This window comes from Teleopsis dalmanni, chromosome 2 (assembly GCF_002237135.1).
Source record: "Teleopsis dalmanni isolate 2A chromosome 2, ASM223713v2, whole genome shotgun sequence".
NCBI lineage: Eukaryota > Metazoa > Arthropoda > Insecta > Diptera > Diopsidae > Teleopsis > Teleopsis dalmanni.
This window is the reverse complement of record NC_051847.1, coordinates 201,442,266-201,465,855: the sequence shown is the minus strand read 5'-3', so window position 1 is coordinate 201,465,855 and position 23,590 is coordinate 201,442,266. Positions and strand designations below refer to the sequence as shown.

General features: G+C 27.6%; 4 protein-coding genes across 5 annotated transcripts; 2 read left to right on the top strand and 2 right to left on the bottom strand.

Annotated features, from left to right (window-relative positions):
- Positions 1 to 596: 596 nt before the first annotated feature.
- Positions 597 to 6,903, bottom strand: LOC119678567 (interaptin). Its single transcript, XM_038090469.1, has 6 exons — positions 6,556 to 6,903; positions 6,358 to 6,504; positions 6,026 to 6,306; positions 5,683 to 5,958; positions 4,623 to 5,616; positions 597 to 4,499 (listed from the first exon to the last, which is right to left on the bottom strand). The coding sequence occupies exons 1-6, from the start codon at positions 6,736 to 6,738 to the stop codon at positions 1,494 to 1,496; spliced, it is 4,887 nt and encodes a 1,628-aa protein (XP_037946397.1). The 5' UTR covers positions 6,739 to 6,903; the 3' UTR covers positions 597 to 1,493.
- Positions 6,904 to 10,334: 3,431 nt separating this feature from the next.
- On the top strand, positions 10,335 to 13,938 carry LOC119677700. The gene is made up of 3 exons (XM_038089154.1): positions 10,335 to 10,519; positions 12,461 to 13,186; positions 13,286 to 13,938. Exons 1-3 carry the CDS (start codon positions 10,498 to 10,500, stop codon positions 13,810 to 13,812), a joined length of 1,275 nt encoding a protein of 424 aa, XP_037945082.1. The 5' UTR covers positions 10,335 to 10,497; the 3' UTR covers positions 13,813 to 13,938.
- Positions 13,939 to 17,874: 3,936 nt separating this feature from the next.
- Positions 17,875 to 19,711, top strand: LOC119677702 (eukaryotic initiation factor 4A-III). The gene is made up of 4 exons (XM_038089157.1): positions 17,875 to 18,208; positions 18,262 to 18,628; positions 18,698 to 18,889; positions 18,950 to 19,711. The coding sequence occupies exons 1-4, from the start codon at positions 18,076 to 18,078 to the stop codon at positions 19,455 to 19,457; spliced, it is 1,200 nt and encodes a 399-aa protein (XP_037945085.1). The 5' UTR covers positions 17,875 to 18,075; the 3' UTR covers positions 19,458 to 19,711.
- On the bottom strand, positions 19,696 to 21,435 carry LOC119677701 (4-hydroxybenzoate polyprenyltransferase, mitochondrial-like). 2 transcript variants are annotated; one of them, XM_038089156.1, is made up of 4 exons: positions 21,114 to 21,435; positions 20,745 to 21,052; positions 19,981 to 20,678; positions 19,696 to 19,922 (listed from the first exon to the last, which is right to left on the bottom strand). In XM_038089156.1, exons 2-4 carry the CDS (start codon positions 21,043 to 21,045, stop codon positions 19,698 to 19,700), a joined length of 1,224 nt encoding a protein of 407 aa, XP_037945084.1. In that variant the 5' UTR covers positions 21,046 to 21,052; positions 21,114 to 21,435; the 3' UTR covers positions 19,696 to 19,697. The 2 variants fall into 2 exon arrangements, with proteins under 2 accessions (XP_037945084.1, XP_037945083.1); XM_038089155.1 differs by having other exon boundaries at positions 20,745 to 21,058; positions 21,114 to 21,434.
- Between the last annotated feature and the right edge of the window lie 2,155 nt (positions 21,436 to 23,590).

Here is a 23,590-nt window from a genome sequence, read left to right as displayed (position 1 = left end):
ATTTTTAATATTACTGCGAAATTATTAAAATATTCAACTTAAACAATTTAGGTGTTGCAAATAATTTAAATTTTTTGTTTAACTTAAAGATGTGTAAGGTGAGGAATTGAAATCTATACATACACATAGATATTACATATATATATATGTATATAATTAATTCAATTTTTTATTTCTTAATATTTACAGTTTATAAAAGTTATTATATTAATAAAAATTATAATTGAATCTAAAAATACATATTAGTATTACATATTAATATTTTTATTTAATTTCGAAAAATTAACAATATGTTTAATTTTTTTTTTATAAATGCAAATGCATTGCAATTTAAACAATTCTTTTAAATTTAACAGTATAAAATTAGAAGCTTATATAATTATTTATACTGATAACCAAGGTCAAAACAATTTTAAATTTTGCAGTAATTAGATGGATTATTTAGTATTATGTATTATATATATTTGTTATATAGAAAATAATTAGGTCATTCATAAAAAGTGTGAAATTGTACCGACATATCGTTGCGTTTTAATGATAATTTTTAAAATTATCCTTTAAAATAAATCATTTTATTAGTTTATATGCAAATAATGTGTACAAATATATAATAAGCCATAAGCATAATTTATGATGATGACTTCTTTATGAGCATACATATATATATGTATATTGCAGAAATTATTATATATTGTTTTTTTTAATTATATAGTCATACATATAGGATGTCTTCGTTCGAATAAAGTGTGTTACGAATGAGAGGTAATTCCTTACCATCAAGAAGCGAAAAATTTAATGAATTAAAGAAGTGCGGTTCCATTTTAGTATTAGAAGCGGATATTTTTCAATCTTAATATTAGATTGTCAACATCATAAAGCAGTACATGTAATTCTGCGTAAATCCCTTTGACAATCGCCTGGTAGGAGCAAATTTATTCAGTTTGTAACCTTTAGAAAAATTGCGGTTTTAAAAAACTGTAGACCCCAAAAATTATATTTGTAGCCGATAATTTTTTAAAATTTGATTTTATGAATCTTTCATTTAATAGTATATACATCCAACAAGTAAAAGAGAACGCTTTTCTAAATGTTCCATATGTCTCTGATTTTTTTTGAACAATGATGCTAAAACAAAATACATATTAAAAGCGATTTTAGCTTTTTTTAGTTTGTAATTTGTTTTTGCTGGATGATCTTTCTAATGAAAAGGTCTGTAACTACAGTAGTATTAAAAATATTAATGACATTGAGATTCTTTAGACTCAGGATGTTTAAACCCTTGAGTGTGCCTTAACACCACTCTATGCGAGTAATACTTAAAGTCGAACGAATCTTCTCATACAAATTTTTTCATTTCTTGAACGAAGAAAGCACATCCATTAGATAAATTCACTTTGATGTCAAGCATCCTGCATAATATTTGGAATAATTCTTAATCAGATATATCATGTTTTATACCTAGCCTTCACATACTTAAATAATTTCAACTATGTCTATGTAACGTCATGTTCTGCTATATATGGTACATTATCTTCAGCAATCTGTTGCTGAACATTTTCTATAACGTTATCATATTGTATTTCTCGTTCAATATTAGCATTATTATTGTTTTCGGCAATTTCATTTATATTGCTGTTATCAAGTAATAATCTATTTATGTTTCTATTGTTGCTGTCACTGTTGTTATGGAACAATTGCTGCTGTTGATCTTCCAATTCTCTATTCGCATTTATGATATTTTCAGTCTCTTCATTTCTTGTGTTAACTGCTAAAAGAGGTTCAGAACTAATTGTTGATAAATAAGTTAAGGAATTAACGCTACTGGAAGGTAATATATCAGTGATGTTTTCAGTAAAAACTTCTGCATTGCCCGAATTAGTTACATTTGCAAGTCCGTCTAATCGTGCTTGATTTAATAAATTTTGAGCTTCCTCGATATTGCTGTCCATAATATCTGTAGAATTTTCAACAATTGCAGTATTTACTGGTAAATCATAAGGTTGTGCTTGTAATGTAACAATTTTATCTTCAGACACCTCACCTTCTATTGTTACAGACTTCCCAACATCACATTTCGTATTATCTGTGTCTATTGTACTTATATTTTCATTCATCTCATTATTTAATATTGAATCACACAACGCTTGCACATGAGGGATTGATGTATCATGTTGCTCTTCATGCACTTCGTCTTCTAATGTAACTGATTCACTTGCAGCTACTTCAGCAGTCGATTCAAATGATAAACCAGCACAACCGGATGCAATAGCACTAATCTTTAAACTAAAATCTTGCTGTTGATTCGAATCGGCAGGAGTGTGACTATCTATACCATTTTCATTTGATCCAACAGGCAGTAAGCAATTAGATATATTATCTCCGGCTTGACTGTAAACAGATGTTATTAAAAATGGATTTTCTGTACTAGATTTATAATCCATTTCATGTGCGGTAGTCGACATCAACTCTTCGTTCGCATCTTGTAAGTGTGTGGCTGTACTCAAATCAGTTTCAACACTTAACATAGCGTCCCTAGCAATTTCATCTTTATACTCCTCTTTAGCAATTTCCTTACGACACTTCTCATCTGATGTACTCATTTGATTTGTTTCGTCACACAAACCAGATTGAATATTTAATACAGTATCACTGCACTTTTGTGTTTGAAGTTCCCGACTTTCTGCAATTAGTAGTGGCATTTTGTCTATATTTTGTTCAATGCACGCTTCGGGTGGTGTTGATATACTAGACTCAGTGACAGTATGTTCTGCATATCTGGATGTATATAAATCAATTTGCTCATTACATTCATCCACGCACCCAACTTCTTTTGATTGCTCCTGGCTTTCTTTTAACAACGGTATAGTTTCTTTACTTTGTTTATCATAAATTTCATTTTGCTGCGTTGAAGTTAAACTATATGTACCCTCTTGAAGATTTGTGGGCTCTAAGAAATCAGCTTGAATATTTAATGTGTTATCGCTACCAATTTCTGTGTGAGCTTCTGTCGTTTCTGTTATGAGCTGTGAAGGACCAGCATTTTGTTCAATGCTAATTTGATCCTCCATATTTGAAGCGGATATATTTGTAACATTTTTCGTATTTATGTCTACACTTATATTAGATTTATTATTTATTATATCGGTATCGCTGTTTTCGTTCATCTTTTGATTTTCTGACATTAGCGGTGGTGGTAATTCCATTTCGCGATATTCTCGTTGTTCTTCATCTGACATATCATAGTCACTGTCGCTGCTGCTATCTTCCTCTTCACTACTGCTCTCGAAGTCTTGGTTGTCTTCTGCGGAAAAATCACGAGTTGAATTCAATTTCAATTTATTTCTGAGATTCTTATTCACAGACACTTTTTTAGTGGTACTATCGACATGTTCATCTATAATATCAATATCTTTTTCTTGCTTAATTTGTATATTGGAAAAATCAATGGATTTAATATAAGCTGCTTCTTCTGCTTCTTTTGAAGTGATTTTAGTATTCTGTGGTGGTGATATTTTTGTGGTTTCATTATTATCAAATAATTCCATTTCATATTTTTGTTGATTTACACTACCAGCATTGACGTCGTTAACTAAAGTACTATTGAAAGTTTCCATTTCATCACTTTGTTGATTTATATGTAAAGCATTTGTTTCATTACTATCCAATGTATTCATTTCATCATTTACTTGATTTTCTTTTAAAGCATTTGTTGCATTTATTTCATTAGAATCAAATGTTTCCATTTCATTACTTGATTGATTTATATTTAAAGCGTTTGTAATATCGCTTTCTGTAGTATCATCACTGGGAATCTCATCACTATAGCCACGATTACATGGTTCAGGTTTTATTACAATATTTAAAGGCAAATTTCTATATGGCAGTGAATTCATAGAAACTGTAGTTTGTTGCGATTCTTTACTTTGCTCCATATTGGAGGTTTTATGAGGTGCTCTAATTTTTTTGGATTTGTCACTTTTAGCCGGTGCTCTCAGTTTATTCTCTTGCGAGATTCTATTACGATTTTTGAGATTTGGAGATTTCTCATTAGCTTCTTTAGTGTTTGAGGGTTCATTTATATTTTCATCATCTGGCATCTGTATGCCGCTGCTAACATTCATTATTTGTAGCATTCGATCTAAGTCTTGTTGAGTTGGCTTTATATCCCTCAATTCCTCTTGAATATTAGCACTAACGCTTGCTTGCGATTGTGTTGCGGTATTAAAAGCAGTGTCGGCATTAATATCTTTGTTAAACTCAACTCCGCTTGATACACAAGAAATCTGAAACTGTAGAAGTGGTATAGAGGTCATTATTGTAGCCTCAGGATGTGTATTGCCATCGTTACTAGCATTGTGTATTCTAGTTTCTTCTGGTTCCTCAACATGCTCTTGCTTGATACGTATAGCATTGAAGTCTATAACTGTTGCGGTTGGTTGTTCCGTGTTCAAATTTGTTTGAGTGTTAGCTGCTTCCACAAGATTTTGAGTTTTTTCAACCTAGAATATTACATAAATAACAAAGATTCATATAAGTTCAATATTTTTTAAACAGTTGAAGAAATAAAAATTGATATACATATATATTTTCTTCAACCATATTATAAAATACAGTTTATTTACCATTTTGGTTCGTTCTTTATCTTCTTTACGTTTCTTCTTCTTTTTCTTCTTTTCTATTGGACATTCATCGACTAATGATGAATTAAGTGTGCCGTGTTCCTTTTTAATTTTTATTTTTAGAACTGGTACTTTTTCAGCAGTTGTTACTGCTTCATTATTATCCACGTTTTCTTTTTTAATTCTCATTTCTACATTGGTATCGTTATATGATTCATCAATTTTTTCTTGCTTCACAGGCAATGTGTGCTGCATATTTTCAAGTATATTTGGCAGATCATTATTGACATAATCATCATCATCATCATCATTTTGAAAATCATTATCATCATTAACAAAATTATTATCCTCGGGTTCGGTGTCGTTTTGCTCAATAATTAACGGTGTCACATTATCAGCGTCGGTATCAACATGCACTTCCGGTTCATGTTTTATACTAACAAAGGTATCTATTGTTGACTTAAGGAGATCATCTACTCTCTTAAGATCTCGTTTTAAAACTCCTTTTTTGGTGTTCTTTTTAACATGTTTTAATGGACTTGGTTGTGGAGTGAGTTCACTATCTTCAGCACTAGTGTTAGGTATAGCAACACATTGATTTGCTGACATTAGTAAAGGTGTGGGTATACGTGTAAGAGAAACTATTGGGGTCATATCTGAGGCCATACTACAAGCATTTGTTGCTTTTGATGCCTGTTCGTTAGGTGCATCTTCAACATCATTTTCGTTTTTAATCCAAACGTTTGCTTCAGCGGCAATAGCGGCGGGAATATGTTTTGAATAATTTAAATAAGTTTTTGAGCAAATCGCAGAATGCCTCAGATAATCTGTTTCAGTGCGTTGTATCCGATTACAACCTGCACACTTCTTTGTACGTAAGGCGCATTTGTGTATATTATATAAAAAGTTTGTCACAAATGTTTCTTTGCACTGAGGACATTGTCTATCAAGCACATAATTTGGGGTATATATTTCACAGCAGTGTAACCGTAAGTGTCTATTTGTAATATAGTGATATGTAGGTAAATAATCTCTTATTAAATTGAAATTAAAATAATTTTACCTTGAATATGCATATATACTTATGCATTTTTCGTTACAAAGTGCGCATTCATATGGTGTCTTCGATAATTTATGCCAGAGTTGATGGTTTTTAATGTCGTTTGATTTGTTTATTATTTCATTGCAAGTAGTACAAACGAAGCGCAAGATGTTGGGTATATGATCAACCTCTAAATGTCGATCCAATTTTACTTTGTTACTAAACCGCTGATCACATATTAGGCATAAATGTTTTAACTTTAAAGCACCTAATAAAATCTGAGATGGCTCATTATTTCTAAAAGTTTACAAATAAAAATAATTTATATAAAGGTATTTATATGAATATTTATAGTCCACCTTACATTTCCACTTTAGGAGTCAGTTTCGTTTCTGGCAAGGGTTTCTGCTTTTTTTGTGTCGAAGATTCACCCAAACGCAATTTCTTCCGACTTGGGATACTACTACTAGTATTTAAATTGCCTTGTTTTTCAGTTTTAATTTCCTTATCATCTTCCAGCTTAACTTTGGGTGTAGGATCATCCGTTTTACGTTTCCGAGGACGTTTTGAAACTGGACTGCACTCTTTCACTTCAATCTTTACGTCAACTTCAGGCTTGATTTCGATTAACGGTTTTGCCACTGCCTGTGAAATATTTAACTTTAGTTTGCATTTGAAACATTACCATACACATACCTTCTTAGGATCCAGACTCTTTAGACCCAAAAGCTTTCTGGTTTGTATATTTGTAGCGTAACACATTTCACGAAACTCGTAAAAATCATTTATTTTATCCAAGCATATCCGACAGACATTTTGTGGCATTTTATCATCCTTAGTAATCTGCACATGTAAATTGATTTATTCTGCAAATTTAATTACATAGGGGCTTACCGTAAATCCAACGCAATCCTCAATTTTCTTTATTAACTGTGGCTCATCGTCAATATTTACCACAACTTCTTCATTTAGAATAGGAACCTTATCTACCAAATCATTATCGATTCCACAGAGGCGACAAATTTTATATAAACTTTCTTTGAGGGCTTTGTTAATTTTAAAAGCGAAGCGTTCCATTTTAGCCAACTAAAAACATGTGGCTACGCCAAACTGTTTTTTAACAACTCAAATACTTTCAAAGATTTTTAAATATTACATTTATAAATTAAATATAAATATTAAACAATTTTCCTAAAACATTTTCCATTCCGTTGTTGCTGTTGGAGTGAAAAACAGAAACAATTAGTGGTATCATTCACAATAACTTGTACATTCACAATTATTACCGTATTATTAATAAATACATTATATCATAAATTTTAGAAACTTGTAAAAATAAATAATTATTGAGCTGATTAAAGTAAACATACATATAACTTTAAAGATATATGTTATGCTTAACTTTTATTAAATAGTTCAATAAAAATATAAAATTTATTGTGAATCAAATATAGATTATTCGCAAATTTTACCAGCATATGCTAATTAAGTATGCAAATTATTGCATTATGGGATTTAATCCCAATGTGATCATAGCTTAATTGTTATTTTAATTAATTTATTGGTTTATTTATTATACAATTGACTTGAATAATGTACAGCGATTAGTAATACTTAAACACTATCTGAACTACACAATAAAATGTAGTTAAGAGGTTACATATTTAGTATAAGTAATAACCACTACGTAGGCAGTGGTGTAGCAGTCTGGGTCACACGAGGGACACTGTAATAACTCCTCCTCTAATCAAATTAGTGTCTACAATTCGCAGTCGTAGCTAAATTTGTATTTATTTATTTCTACCAAAACAAAGGACAAATTGTTCACATAAATGATCCATGAAAACTACACCTTCAAAGGCATTTTAAACAATTTTTATTGAAATGTTAAATCATTTAATTTAATAAATACTAATTAGTTTATTTATAAAAATAATTATTACAACGTATAAGTTGTACATAGTATTAGATAGATACAATACTTTAATACGTTTTCATATAAGAAACTGGAACTTAGAGTTAGCGTTACATCAGGTTTCTTCTTATCCAACTAACTTTTTTAAATGTGTTATTGAAATATTTTTATTTAGAAAACCGTTCACACACACACACACACAATGATCCATTTTTCTACAATTTTTGAAACTGATAAGGTAATGCTCAACTTTAAGATGAAAATGTTATCCATGACTTTCATGCATTGTTAAAACTGAAACCAACTAAGAATTCAGGAAGTAATAAAATATGGCATAAAGCTACATCACAGTGAAAGTTCTAATATATCGATCTGTATTATCAAATTATTCATTTGATAGTGAAAATTATCCTGAAGCGGGTTAGTTTTTATATTTTCCTCTTCCTCTCAGCACTTTTTCTCATATGAATAGTTTTATCTTGCTCTATCAAATTTCCATTTTTTTATATGCCGCTTTAATTCATTCCATCTCATTATGTTGGTTTTGCAGTATTTATGTATATATATTATATATACTTACCTATCCTCAGTAATAAAAAAAATTCATATCTTGACGTTAATAACAATTAAATGCTTATAAAAGTAGAATCGATCTATCTTCAGTTACTGTTGTTGGGCGTAATACAATCGGAGGTGGAAAATATTTATTAACTTCAATCGTTTTAAGTATCTGTGTATACATAGAAATTGTTCAAATCGCATACAGGTGCTGAGTTTGTTAACAAATATTATATTGTAACTTTTATGCACAGTTAAACTGTCTTTTAATATCTATATTTGCAAAAAAATTGCCGATTCGTAGTAATTTATAACATCACCTTAAGATCTTTGTATTTAATAGTGTACTATACTTTTAATATTAATAAATACCCATTCATATTACTTATGTAAAAAGCAGCTTTATACTTTACTATTAATATTTTTGTTTTTAAATAAATAATGTAAATAAAAAAATGTACTTTTAATGTGTGTATAATAGATCAATCATATAGCTGCCCTATTCATCATTATAGAAGAGGTTACGAGTCGACAACTATTACCTCTTTACACAGATATCTGCAATGTCTTCTTTGATATTGTAATTTCAACATTGCAATTAATTCAAAAACAAGCTGATACTTCCAAATAAGAGAGATACTTACATACAACATAGTTTCTGAAGTAGACACAAATTACTTTATAACATTGAACAATGGAATAAATCGGGTATATCTTTTGGGGGTAGAGCTATAGTTTGAGCACTCATCACTCATCGTTTTCCATATAAGACTTTGTATTTGATAAAGGTCTAAACTTCTACCAATCGGCCCAATTGAATCGACTGTAATTTATAAAATAAATAATACAATCAATATTTAAACCAGATATAAATATATGTTAACAAAAATAATAAAAAATTTTATATATAATATGTATCTTAAGCATCAATTTACCATACATTTATTCTAAACAGATATGAATAAAATTCATTCACAGTTTTAAGTAGTATCCTCACTCATAAAGTACTGTAACTTATTGAACTAATCTCATAGGTTAAGTAAGATTTAAGAATAAGCCTGGGACAGACACTACTGACTTAGGCTATGGATCTGTTACGTTACCCCAAAGGTCTTACTTTTAATTTGATCGTCGTCTTAATGATTAATTTTCTAGAGAGTTTCTTTATTATAAATGTATTTCTGAATCAAGAGGCACCTGAATCACTTCAATTTATTTTCTTTAAGTATTTTGTAAGGCATTTGATATCAGTTTGTGTAAGTGCAGGTTCTTCACAGTTTTTCAAGAATTTCAACCCTGCTCATTACCAAGGACTGGACATCAGCACAGTAGATGAGCGCTTGATAACTCTTGCTCTTCTTCACAGCAGAGACCGCAAGCATTATCAGTTAAAATTCTATGATTACCATTTCTTTGCATGTTTACCTGTTATAAGATCTATAATATTGTCAATTTCAGTCATATTGAAGTGAACTAGTTTTCTTGTTTGCGATGGATTTATGTATTGCCAGATTTGTTTAGCCTTAGTATAAGTTATTTCTTTCTCACACCTCTTTTGTGTTTTTTTGAGGAAAGAAAAATGTATCATATGCTTACAGGTATTAATTGGTAAATAACTAATATACTGCATAGCTACGCCTTTGGGTCCAACCACAACTACTATACAGTTGCTATTGCAATTCTCATTTTCAAATAAATGAGACAATAGTGGAATATATTTTTTCGATTTAAAGTAAGACAGTATTTGATACAGACATACCAACGGACGGACGTTACTAGATCGACTTGTCGAGTTGAATAAGAATAAATATGTACATATATACTTTATAAGCTCTACCTTCACCTTCATCTTCACTGTGTTATAAATATTTTGAGAAACTTATTATGGAAATTTTTATACTAGTCGATACCGCGATAGCTCCCTCAGTTTTCTTTTGTTTAATGTATATAAATATATAATATTAAATTTTCATTTAATTCATTATCTTTTCTGATAATTTTCTGATTCTATTTCTTATTAACATACAATTTAACTAAGTAGTAAAAAATTGTATACATATAAAAACATCAGAAATTATTTACAAAAATAAAATTTCCGCTCAAACCAACCTTCCAAATGTGTAGTGAAATTCAAAATCTACTCCCATTTGCACATTTTAAAAAATCGCACAACACATACCTACCCTGGCTTTTGTAGCATGAAGTATTTTTATTATGGAGAAAATAGCCATAGAATTCAATTCGGTTGCAATTGTTCTGAGTGAAAAGAAATTATTTTATAAAAATAATAAAGAGAAGTTATATCAAAATTATATTTTAAAGTGAATAGTAGGTGTTTAAAAAGCAATAGACAAGAAATTGACATGGAAAACGCCTCAGAAACAGGTAAAAATAATTTTTTTAAACAAACATGATAAGCCCCTTCCGTTCATAAAGTGACGACAAATGGCGACTATGGGAGCAGAAGTTTTTTATTTCAATTTTGTTTGCAGCAGATATTTTGTTGCTTTAAAGTAGTTTTGTTGCTTTCTGTAGTATTGGAAACATGTAGCTTGGATTTAGTGTTGCTATGCATTGAAATAAAAATAGCAAAATATTACAATTTTAAGTAGATTTTTTTTACAATTTTTTTTAGCATAAAATATCTGTTTAATGTGAAATAAACAATATATAATATATATATATTTTTCATATATAAAAAATGTTCGAATATTATTAGTTATTTATTCATTCAAATAAACAATTTTATTTTGTATCAGTGTAATAAATTGTATATTATATATAGTTACAATGGTGAAAAATTAATAATAATTATTACTATTATAAGCTATTATTATAGTCTTAATCTTAAAGTCATCATTTTATGAATTTTGTGTTCGCTTTTATTATTTATTATTTTCATCAATTTAAGATGTATCGATATATAGTTCCGTCCGATTAAAATGTTAGGTTCCTTTACATGGGAACCTAACAATATCTAAAAATATTCTAGTCTTAGATTTAAATGATAGCTAAAAGAAATAAATATTATAAAAAAAAATACAAAAACCACATTTTTATTAGCACTTACCAAATTGCTTTAGCATATCTTTTGCATATATGTTTCTTATTCAGCATTAATATCGGTCTTCGAACCAGAGCTGAAAAAACTGATATTTTTGTTTGAGCTAAAAAGAACAAGGTGGAAAAAATATAAGTTTATTTTGCGTATTTGCGCAACAAAAAGGCAGTTGTTAAAATTTTAATTAACCACAGTTAAAAATTTAAAAGCTGTTTTTATTTTGAAAGCATATTTGGTTTTACTAAATAAGTACCTTAAGATTTGTTAAAATAATGACTAAAATGATTTTAATTAAAAAAAAAAAATATTTACCTGGAAATGAAACTATTATATATCTTTTCAATTCAACCGAAAAGAAAATATTCACCTGGAAATGAATCTATATATTTCTTTTCAATTGAACCGAAATGAAAATTTGTTTGTTCGAAGAACTATGTTAACGGGCAAAGAGTTGTTAGAGTATACACTAAAGCCCACAATTAGGTATGATACCTACAACTTCCTACTCTTATGCAGCATTCACCACACTCCATCTTAAGCCATCTATGAATCTTGTAATTTATTTATGTTTCCTGCTCTACAATTCTTTTACTAAAATAACAATGTGGATTTTTTATCTTATATATTAATCATTTGAATACAATGTTGAGGTTATGTCAGTTTTATCTTAGTGTAGGTTAACTTAATATTATTAATAAATTTAGTACTATTAATTGTTATTATCTGTAGGAATATCGTATAAAACTTAATGAAAATATATATTTATAATTATGAATTTTAATTATAATATTTCATTCAGTAAATATTAAGTTTAAAATCATATTTTATCAATTAGATTATAACGTGAAGAGTTTAAATTTTTAAAACTTTAAAATGTTTGGGTATTTGAGTAAATATTTAAAAATATTTATTTACTATTTTATATCTTATCAATATTAAGAATTTTTATTGAAACTGTAAATTTTAGCTCTAATACGGGTATGGAGGGTTATTTTTTATATAATAACACGTAGGATAATTATAGAAATCCAATTTATATGTTGAGATAAGATGCCCAGTGCCAATTAGCAAAAACTTTTCCTATTTTTTTTACTATAACTACAGAGTATACATATATAAAATTATTAAGAAAACAAACTGATTTTAAAAATACAAAAATTTAAGTATTAGTTCAATAATTTTATAGCAATTTATTTAATTTAATTTCATATAATTATGTGAAAAACACTATATACACGTTAAAATGAAATTTTATTCATATTTAGATGGTGCGAAATCGAAAGAAGATAATATTCTTATGGAGAAATCAATTGAAAAGACTTTATCCAGTGATTTAAAAGAAACGCGTTCTGTTAAAACAAATGAGTATGAACTTTCACCAAAACAACTCCTTGCTGGACAAAAACAACAACAACAAAAAGCAAAACGTAAACATCGACGTGGAAAACCCAGATGTAAAGATCCATGTAAACCCTACAAGGCCGCTAATCGGAATTTTCATTTACCCAATCAACATTATGGTAAATTTGTAAAAAGGGATAAATCAGGCGTAGCCAATAGTAATGGTCTTGGCGGAAGTAACAGGAATGGCGCACGTGCAAAATTTACACGCTCTCGTTCATTGGTACCCTATAATACAAACAAGTTTTTAATGGAAGAGCATATGGCTGAAATTCCGAGTACATTATTAACCCCTTCTGGACGTACACGTGACTCAAGTTTTTCAGCTGATTCAGAGGATAATTATTTTATATCTTTGCCGGAAGATGAAGAGGAGTTCCTTACCAAGGAGTTCGCTAATGTATATGAAAAGGCACGCGTTGAACGTTTAGAAAACTTAACAAAACAGCAGTTAATTGAGGAATGTCTACAAATTGAAGATCGTTATGCTCGGCAACAACAGCAAAATGTACAACGTATATCTGCTGAATATATGTCTAAAATAAAGGTGCTCGAAGAGAAAATCACTGAATTATCACGAGAAAATTACAGTGAGTTACTCATACTATATTATACTTATATTTATAATAAATACAATTGTATATATTATATATTGTATATTTTAAAAATTAATTAATTTAATTTTGTAGATTTACGTTGTCAGTTATTACCGTCAGGTGCAATAGGAGCTGCTGCAGCTGCTTCACCGCCTTCGGCTACAGCACCTTCAGTTGAAGCATGTCAACCAACCCCTATGGATTCAACTAGCGAAGACAGTGAAAGCGATAGTTCGAGTACGAGCTCTTCCAGTTCCTCATCTAGTGAGGATAAAGACATGCGTCAAAGACGACGTCGTCGTAGCTGCTCATCTCATAGCTCGCTGAGCGAATATAACGCTTTTATTGAGAATAACTATATGGGCAATGGCGTAGATGCAACTAATGAAGAAATTAATATTGATCGCGCGCAATTGCTACAAATACGCATGGAAGAAGACTCAAATCAAAGTGTTGAAGAAATAATTGTTCCAAGTGGGCAAGATGTTACTCAAGAACCACAATTAATAACTGATAATTTGATTATTACTGAATTGCAAACAGATCCCATAAAGGAAGAAGAAACGCCAAATCTTGTTCAAAGCTGTGGTGAAATTACGGGAGATTTGGAGAAGAAGTAAGGTAGCGCACCTGGTTTTTTTTTGTTTATTTTAGTTGATTATATCTTTTTCGAGACAAATATTTTGCTTTTTTTTTCTGTGAAACAGATCATTGTAAGTCATTTTAAGATTTTTTTGATCAACAATTTGCCAATTATATAAAATAATAAAATTAAAGTTTTATTTAATAATTTACAACATAAAGTATTTCATTTAACCATTTATAATAATAATTTTTTTTATTTATTTTATGCATTTCGAAATATATTTTGTAATAAGTTAATAATTATTATAAATTATGCTTGGTCTTAACTCGGTAACAAATAACAAATAATTTGGAGTTGTTTCATTAAATATAATTTGCGTTTTTAAAGTTAATGAAATGCTTAAGCATAAGCTCAAAAATAATTAATATTATTTATAGTTTGGTTAAAAATTTATTTAAATGTATATTTGATATAATAAATTGTTATTAATTGTAAACATCACAAAATAATTTTGTGTAACAAAGTTTAACAAGATTGTTAAAAAATAAAAAATTGATTTTCTTTTACAAACAAAATTTAAATTTGTTTGTTACATGGCTTTAATACATTATTAAAGCTTTTATAATTGAAGTATTTTTAATTTTTTACAAATGAGTACATTATTTTTATTTAATTAAACAAATATTTAATTTTTTGACAATAAAAAAAAATTAATTTTTTTCATTTTTATTGATAAAATCTAATCATAATTTAAAAAAAAAATTTGAATTTTTTAAAAGAAAATTTTCAATCTATTTATTCTTTTAAATTTTTGTTTTTTATTTATTCAAAATTTGATTAATTTGCTAATAAAATATTGAAATTTCTTATTATTTTAATATTTATATTTTCATAATTACAATTTAATCATAAATAAAAATTAAATAATTAAATTATATAAAACAAAAATATTTAATTATTCTATAGACAATAAATTTTTATAAATCAAATACTTAATTTTTTATTAATATAATTTAGCTTAACAAATGTCATCATATATTATTTAATTTTTTTTGTTTTATGAACAAAAGTTCTATATAAATAAATTACTTAATTTCTTATAAACGTAACATACTTCATAAACAAATTTAATATTTTTTTATAAATATAATATTTTATTTCTTTCATAAATCAAATAAATAATATTAGTAAGCAAATTTATCAAAAAAAAGTTGTTAAGAAACTGTTTTTTAAATTGTGCATTTCTTTTATTTATAACAAATATATAATATTTCACTGAATTTTAGAAATATATTATATATATATCTTAATAATACCAAAAATATCTATTTTATTTACCCTTAACATTAAAAATTTTATTGCTTTAAAAGTACAAATAAACATTTCGACTGATTGCAGCTGTTTTAAAATTTATATTTTATTTTTTGTTCTCATTTTAATTTATTTATAATTTCATATGACTAAATCGTTCTCGAATGACCACAGCCAGCATTTTTCGTGTCAATTACACTAATCACATTTTTATTTTATTTAAGATTAATTTTAAAATGTTTGATGCGCCATATTTAAATTTTTAATTTAAATATATTTGAAAAAATTGTGATATATTTATATACAAAAATGAAAAATTTAGAATTATTTAAAAAAATTAATATTTTTGGAAACATTAATAAAAAATGTATAAATGTATTAAAAATATTTTCTGCACCAAACATTATATTGCATATAATATATATTATATTATTAAAATGCTGAGTTTGATCCAAATATTTCACAATTATTTGTGAAATAGTTTTCCAAAAATTTGATATTTAGTTAATTATAAGTATATTTTTTGTCTAAATATTTAAGTTTTAAGCATACAATTTATTATAAGAAATGCAAACCTTAAAAACATAGTATTTCTATGTTTTTAGTAAACATATATCGTATTTTCGTTGTAAAATTTATTTTACTGTAATATATATAAAACAACATACAGATATATTATTTTGTAGATTACTTTTTTAAATATTGACAAAGTAAAAATAAATATTCGATATTTAAAAATATGAAATAATTTTTATAAAAACTCAATATATGATATAAATGTTACATATTATAAACACACTGTTTTTAATTAGCCAATGGAAGTGGTAGGTTGATTTTTGTATGTATCAGTTGAATTTTTTTTTTTTGTGGTACATACAATGATATTATGTTAGCTTAGTTCAATGATCCTGACAAATTGAAATTAACTCTATGACTCTTAAAAATTTATATTTCTTTAATAAATATAGGTGAAATATTTAAGGCTTTTGAGATGGAATCCGCTACATTTATAATATCGTAATTAAAACATTGCTGGAATTCGCTGTAGTGTATAATAATAAATGTCATTTCTTATATAAAATCCACATAGAAATGTTTGAGATGTTTGCGAGAACAATTATTTAATTAAATATTTTACAAATTGTTATTAATTAATATTGCAATGTAACAATTATATAATCATAAATGTTGTTAAAAAATAAAAAAAATATTTGATTTCTAGAAATTTTGAGTTAAAACAGGTTATGCACATTCTGTACTTTAATTTAATTTTTTATTATGCATTATTTAATTAATTTTTACTTAATTATAATTTTCTATTTTTTCTGATATTTGCTGTTCATGTTAGTTTATTCTTTTGTTTCACTATTCGCTATGTAAACACTTAAAATAATTGGTAAATGGTAGCTAATTAACGTTTGATAATTAAGAAGCTTTAACATGGCATTAAAATTTTTGGAAGACAAAGCCAATATAGTTTATTAAAATTTTTTAAAGGTGCATATCTATATAATTATCCTCATTAAGCATGTTATGGTTTTTTCTTACTCATAATTGTTTCTTCGAATCTAAAGTTCATATAGAGAAAAAATTCTCAAATTTAGCTATTTTCTATATAAAATCATTTTTTATAATCACATTAAACAAATTTTAGATTATTAGTTAACGGACTTTTTATCTTCTGCTACCTGCTGTTTATAATTATTCCTAGAACTGATCATAATTTTAATATATCTTCTTGATGGTCATAGATATTTCATGCCACATGTTATAAATGTTCTTAATTACATATCTTAATTAGGACCTGTTTTTTTATTAATGTTTATGTGTAACAGGTAACTTTTTCTTTGCCGCTATTTACCAAATAGGCGTATGATACGGTCCTCTAATTATGGGTTACATTTTTATACATAATTCTAGGAATGCATTAAGATAGACTTCAAAATTTTGCATATTCATTTGTAAACAAAATAGTATATAAATAGTGAATGCTATAATAGTAACATTTAGTAACCAAAATTTTTTCTTGGTGTTGTAACAGTATTTCGTGAGCATTTCGAGTTGTGATTTGATTAGCAAAAATAAATTATTCACTTAAATTTTATTTTGTCCGATCAGAGGTAAGTAATAAAGTACTTAAGTCTCACAGAAATGTATTATAATTTGGACGTTTTATATTATAACATTTAAAAATTATTTATAAATACATGTATATAGATATAGTCGTAACAAATGGCTGTCCATGGTATATCTCAATTTTTATCCTTATAAAAATACTATATTTTTTTCAGTTTACAACTGCATTTTTGAATATTTGTAAACTACAAGATATTGCCATGATTTACTTAAAATAAATAAAAATTCTCAATGTTTTATTATAAACTAACTATAGCTAATTATCCCATGTCTACACATGTCATAAATTAAGCATTGCCATCTTTCAACCTATTTTCATGTTAAGTGCAAGTGATTTGACAATGTGACATGTTTTTATATTTAATTTCTTATTTCTGTAAATTTATGGTATATATCAAATTTCAGTATATTTAGTATATTTTAAATCATATATAAACTTTGTGTTACACTTCAATAAATAAAAATTTGCCTTTTTCGTTTATTCAGTAAATCAATAACAAATAAATTCACCGAATTATCAAACACGTCCGAACAGCCCTATTAGCATATCTCATAGATTATTGAAAATCAAATAATTTATTGTATAAATTAAATATTATTTCTATTTAATATAAATATTTAAAAAATTCTCAAAAATAATTCATATATATACATATGAAAAATACTAACTTACGTTTTTTTTGGAAATTAGCAAGCACATCGGCAACCCTTAATTCAGTAGTAAATGTCAGAACTACCACCGCCGCATTGTTTTCGTTGCGATTTCTTTACTGACTTGTTAAAAAAGTGCAACGTTCATAAAATTAACACAAATTGTGTAAATATTAGTAAATAAACTTTATATATCAACATGGCAAGAAAGTCTGCACCAGCTGAAGATCTTTCCAATGTGGAATTCGAAACCAGTGAAGATGTTGAGGTCATACCAACTTTCAACTCTATGAACCTCAAAGAGGAATTGTTACGCGGCATATACGCTTATGGTATGTATACACAATATATTTCTATAATTTTTTACCAATAAATTGTGTTTTAGGATTTGAAAAACCTTCCGCTATACAACAGCGTAGTATAAGACCAATTATTAAAGGGCGCGACGTCATCGCACAAGCACAATCTGGTACAGGCAAAACAGCAACTTTCTCTATTTCTATTTTGCAGAGCCTTGAAACAAGTCTACGAGAAACTCAAGTATTATGTTTATCGCCCACTCGTGAATTAGCTGTACAAATTCAAAAAGTTATACTTGCTTTGGGTGATTTTATGAATGTGCAATGTCATGTGTGCATTGGTGGCACAAATTTGGGTGAGGATATACGAAAGTTAGATTATGGTCAGCACATAGTAAGCGGTACACCAGGACGTGTATTCGATATGATAAAGAGGCGTGTTTTGAGAACAAGGTAATATATTAAAGAATTGAAATTATTTCGATTTAAATGAAGTATTTACATTTAAAATTGTTTTTTTAGAGCTATTAAAATGTTGGTACTTGACGAAGCTGACGAGATGTTGAATAAAGGTTTTAAGGAACAAATTTATGACGTATATCGGTATTTACCACCAGCAACACAAGTTGTACTTATATCTGCTACATTGCCGCATGAGATTTTGGAAATGACTTCTAAATTTATGACGGATCCAATACGTATTTTAGTAAAACGGTAAGGACATACATATAATAAATTATTTTAAAACATTACATTAATATTTGTTATTTGTAGTGATGAATTGACTCTGGAAGGGATTAAACAATTTTTTGTTGCTGTTGAACGTGAAGAATGGAAGTTTGATACCCTATGTGACCTGTATGATACCTTAACTATTACACAAGCAGTCATATTCTGTAATACTAAACGTAAGGTAGATTGGCTCACAGAAAAAATGCGAGAAGCAAACTTTACAGTTAGCTCTATGCATGGCGATATGCCACAAAAAGAACGTGACGAAATTATGAAGGAGTTTCGAGCTGGCCAATCACGTGTGCTAATAACCACTGATGTTTGGGCCCGTGGTATTGATGTACAGCAGGTCTCGTTGGTTATAAACTATGATCTACCAAATAATCGTGAATTGTATATACATCGTATTGGTCGTTCAGGTCGGTTCGGACGTAAAGGTGTAGCCATAAACTTCGTAAAATCTGATGATATACGTATTCTACGTGATATTGAACAATATTACTCTACACAAATTGATGAAATGCCCATGAATGTAGCAGATTTAATATAATTACAATTTTTATTTAAGACTTTAACATTACAATTTAATAATACATACAATGGATTTAATAAACAACACAAATATTAAACTAAATTTAATTTTTTTTACTTAAAACGTTAAAATTATCTGGTTTTAGGTACTTATAAAATTAATATTCTATTGTTTTAAACATTTCCGCTTTGGTATAAAATAATTTTATACAATTTTTGTAGTTATAAAATATAATTCCTATCTATTGTAGAATGGGAACTACCTGAGCACTTCATGCTTGTTCGAAATTTGCATTAACGAACCGGTGGTCTGTTGTAGCTGTGGTAAACTGCCACTTGTTAAGTTTGTATTATTACTTTTTTGGTCCTTGGGTTTTAATAGTGTACCCAAAACAATACCCAGAAATAATATAAGACCAACTTGATGATTTGAAAAAAATTTCTTCGCACAATCGGTTGGATTATCAATGTTGAGTGAATATATCTACAGAATAAATATTATGGTTAATAAACTAATTACAAATACTTGGTTAAATATTTACCTGTTGCGTTAAGTGCGCTCCGACTATACCCACAGCAGCGTAATACGGTAGTGTTTGATCGCAAGCCATACCAGCAGCTGTTAAACCCGATAGCATAGAAGCAGTAAATCCAGACAACCATAATTTAGTGTTTTCACCGAATTTTAATGCAGTTGATTTTATGCCAATTTGTAGATCATCAACTTTATCTTGGTGTGCATAGATAGTATCATAAACAATTGTCCAACATATACCAGATAAATATAGTGGTAGACAGGCAGACCAAAAAACTGAGCCCTGCGTTGCGCACCATCCCAGAAGAGCACCCCAATTAAAAGCCATTCCTAAAACAAGTTGTGGCCAGTATGTTATGCGTTTCATAAGTGGATATGTCACAACTAAACCCAATGAACATGCACCTAATAATATTGATTCCAAATTTAACTGCAGCAGTACTAATAATCCTAAACTAAGTTGAGCTGAGAGAAAAACTATGGCATCAAATTGTGTTACTTCACCACAGGCTAATGGTCTCGTACGTGTACGTTCTACTTTAGCATCAATATCTTTATCCCAGAGATCGTTAATTGTACAACCAGCACCGCGCATAATGAGTGCACCAGTTGCAAAAAGTCCAAGCATAGTAAAATCAGGCCAACAACCAGCGTTAGCACTTAATGCTATGCTCCAAGCACATGGCCAAAAAAGTAAATATGTGCCTAACACAAGTAAATATGGACACAATTATACACAGATCCAGAAAATTTTACTAAGCTGTAGCTTACCTATAGGTCTATCTAAGCGCATTAGACGCGCATATGGTGATAGTGCTGTACGAATTTCGTGTAATAAATTCTTTGTAATTACTTGATTATTTTGTACTTGAATTTTAGGTTGGTTTTTATGATCTTCCGTTTGTGAAGATGAGCTTCTAGTTTGTATAAGTGGGTTGTGTTTTAACCTATGACATTGCCATGAATGGCTTTGTAAAAGTTGCAATTGTTGTTGTTGTGACATACTTAAACGTTGATATATTACAGCACATGTTGCCGGTTTAAATCGCCCACAAATCGTGCGTATCAGCATTTTTTAACTGTAACTGAAACATATTAATTTTATTTATATTTAATATACATTTACATATTAATATTTACCTTATCAATTTCTTTAATGGCAAGAAATTTTTGATTATTTTATTTGCATATGTTGCGCGTGCAATCCAGCCCACAACTGTGGGTCACGGATTATTTGTTGTTTTAAAATAAATTTGTTTCTACCTTGAACTTTTCACATTGGAAATGGGAACTGGTTTTAAACTGATACATACTTCAATAAGTAATATAAAGAATAATATTATTCTCTTATTGTTATTATGAAAATTTATTTGAGTGTGTTACAAAACACCCTCCGTGCTTTCAGATTACTTATTAGTATGTTTTCATACTCATTGTACTTGGCCATAAATTATATGGCATGTTACAAGAAATGACACTCCTCTTCTAATTCGACAATTCTAAATCGATAGATAATAACATTAAAGACGTAATTTACATTAAACAAAGACAAAAAATTGAGAAAAGTTTAATAATATTAGTATGCGATGAGTTATTTTATATTTTGTATAATTGTTATTAATTTTATGTGCTTATTCTTTATGCTTTATTAATACTTACTTTGAATGATAAATATTGAGTGCGATTTAGATTAGACATGTGGTGTCATGCCAGGTTATACTTATGAATCATATGTTATGATCACTATTGAATATTCTAAACAAAAACACATGCTAGCAAGATTTCAAGAGTAATTATTTAAAATATATTCATTATTTTTCATAGAGAAATATTGGAAAACATTCAAATTTAATTTAAATAAATTAAAAATATTACTTTAATATTATACTATTGTTAGTATTTTTTATGTATACTTTTAGGGGCAACATATTACAAAGATTACAAAAGTACCGCCAAAATTTAAATTTTGGTAACGTCAGTTTTTAATGCTTGTTTTATAAGTTTCAAATTAACATTTAAATTTTGGTAACGTCAGTTTTTAATGCTTGTTTTATAAGTTTCAAATTAACATTTTTTTTTTTATTTCTTTATTTATATTTTTATTTCTAAATATTTTTATTTCTTAAATATAATGTTAATAATTAATAAATTTCAAGACGGTAAAAGTCTCAACCATGCATTAAAAAATATCTACCTTTTAAAAGTACAAGCATGCGAGTAGTCATTAAAAGAAACAAGGTGGACATGAATATAGATTATATATAGAATTCGTTATAGAACATACTTTAAGGAAAGAATATTGCTCATCTGACTAAGTCCATGTTAAGAAAATAAATTGATTAATTTGCATTTAAATATAGTGAAAAATAAAAATTTATTTTAGTTTTTTTTTTGTGCTGTTAAACTTCCGTAATCTAGGACAACATTTTTTGGAATAAATTAATTTATTATAGAAGGTGTTTGTCACTGTTTTAAAACTGTTATGGTTTTCGAGAAGGCTGTTTATAAATTTAAGAGTGCAGTAAACTAGAATTATCACTTAATAATTTTTATTGAATTTATTTATTTATTATATGTATAAAGAATCATTTATAATGTAGTGAAAGAATTTACTTGAAATGTATATTTGAAACATTCTAAATACCTTGATCACTTTACACTTAATTTTTATAGAATATATTATATTCAGATATATTTTAAGTAATTGTGCTATTAATTGCTTGTTTTATTTAAAGTGTATATTTTGATATTTTTATATTTTCAAAATTAATTGAATTATTGTTGTATGAAATTGTTATTTTTTTTCAAATGCCCCTTGTCAATATTCTTATCAAATGTGTGTTAAAAAAATAATGATGCAATTTTTTGTCTGATTTACTCATACCTGTTTAATGACTTGAAATGGCAAATGGTCAATAAAATCAATGTTCCAGACTTTATAACGAAAATGTTAAAGATAATCTTTGCTTCTTAATTATTTGCACAAAAAGCATTCGTTTAGAAATATATAATTAAAATGAAATTTTGCATATTATTCTGCACCTACTATATATACAATTTCTTCCGTTTGATTTATGATAGTCGCAATGGGGCTTATGAACTCTCTGCCGGTGCCATAAAAGTTTATTAAAACTTTTTGCTTGAAAATATGTTGGAAGGAAGCAATTTCTATATATAATATCTTAGATAAGAAGAAATATAATTATATTATATTAAGTATATTAATATAAAATATAATATTTTATGGTATGCATATATATAACTAAAGTAACATAAAAATAATTAAAAATTGTTTGCAGGAAAATTTTCACAAAAGCTTTCACAATTTGCACAATAATATTTGTTTAAATAATATATATATTAATATATATGATAATATATATAATAATACACATAATAATAATATATAATATAATGTTTTTATTTACATAGATTAGAATCACACATTATTTTTTTATGCACAATAGCGCTCATTAAACCTTCAAAACTTATTATGATCAAAATTCATAAATATCAAAATATTGTCATTCTGCATGTCTAAAAGCCCAGTACCAACAGTCATTTTGCACGAAATATATATTTAAATATTATCTATTAAAATATATGTAACTAAAGTA

Excerpts from the sequence above, each read along its gene's own strand:
- LOC119678567 (XM_038090469.1), bottom strand. The coding sequence starts at position 6,738 with ATGGAACGCTTCGCTTTTAAAATTAACAAAGCCCTCAAAGAAAGTTTA. Across the intron at positions 5,959-6,025 it reads CTGACTCCTAAAGTGGAAAT|AAATAATGAGCCATCTCAGA; the intron begins GTAAGGTGGACT and ends GTAAACTTTTAG. Across the intron at positions 4,500-4,622 it reads ATAAAGAACGAACCAAAATG|GTTGAAAAAACTCAAAATCT; the intron begins GTAAATAAACTG and ends GTAATATTCTAG.
- LOC119677700 (XM_038089154.1), top strand. The coding sequence starts at position 10,498 with ATGGAAAACGCCTCAGAAACAG. Across the intron at positions 10,520-12,460 it reads GGAAAACGCCTCAGAAACAG|ATGGTGCGAAATCGAAAGAA; the intron begins GTAAAAATAATT and ends ATTCATATTTAG. Across the intron at positions 13,187-13,285 it reads ATTATCACGAGAAAATTACA|ATTTACGTTGTCAGTTATTA; the intron begins GTGAGTTACTCA and ends TTAATTTTGTAG.
- LOC119677702 (XM_038089157.1), top strand. The coding sequence starts at position 18,076 with ATGGCAAGAAAGTCTGCACCAGCTGAAGATCTTTCCAATGTGGAATTC. Across the intron at positions 18,209-18,261 it reads ACGCGGCATATACGCTTATG|GATTTGAAAAACCTTCCGCT; the intron begins GTATGTATACAC and ends ATTGTGTTTTAG. Across the intron at positions 18,890-18,949 it reads ATACGTATTTTAGTAAAACG|TGATGAATTGACTCTGGAAG; the intron begins GTAAGGACATAC and ends TGTTATTTGTAG.
- LOC119677701 (XM_038089156.1), bottom strand. The coding sequence starts at position 21,045 with ATGCTGATACGCACGATTTGTGGGCGATTTAAACCGGCAACATGTGCT. Across the intron at positions 20,679-20,744 it reads GCGCTTAGATAGACCTATAG|GCACATATTTACTTTTTTGG; the intron begins GTAAGCTACAGC and ends TACTTGTGTTAG. Across the intron at positions 19,923-19,980 it reads GAGCGCACTTAACGCAACAG|ATATATTCACTCAACATTGA; the intron begins GTAAATATTTAA and ends TTTATTCTGTAG.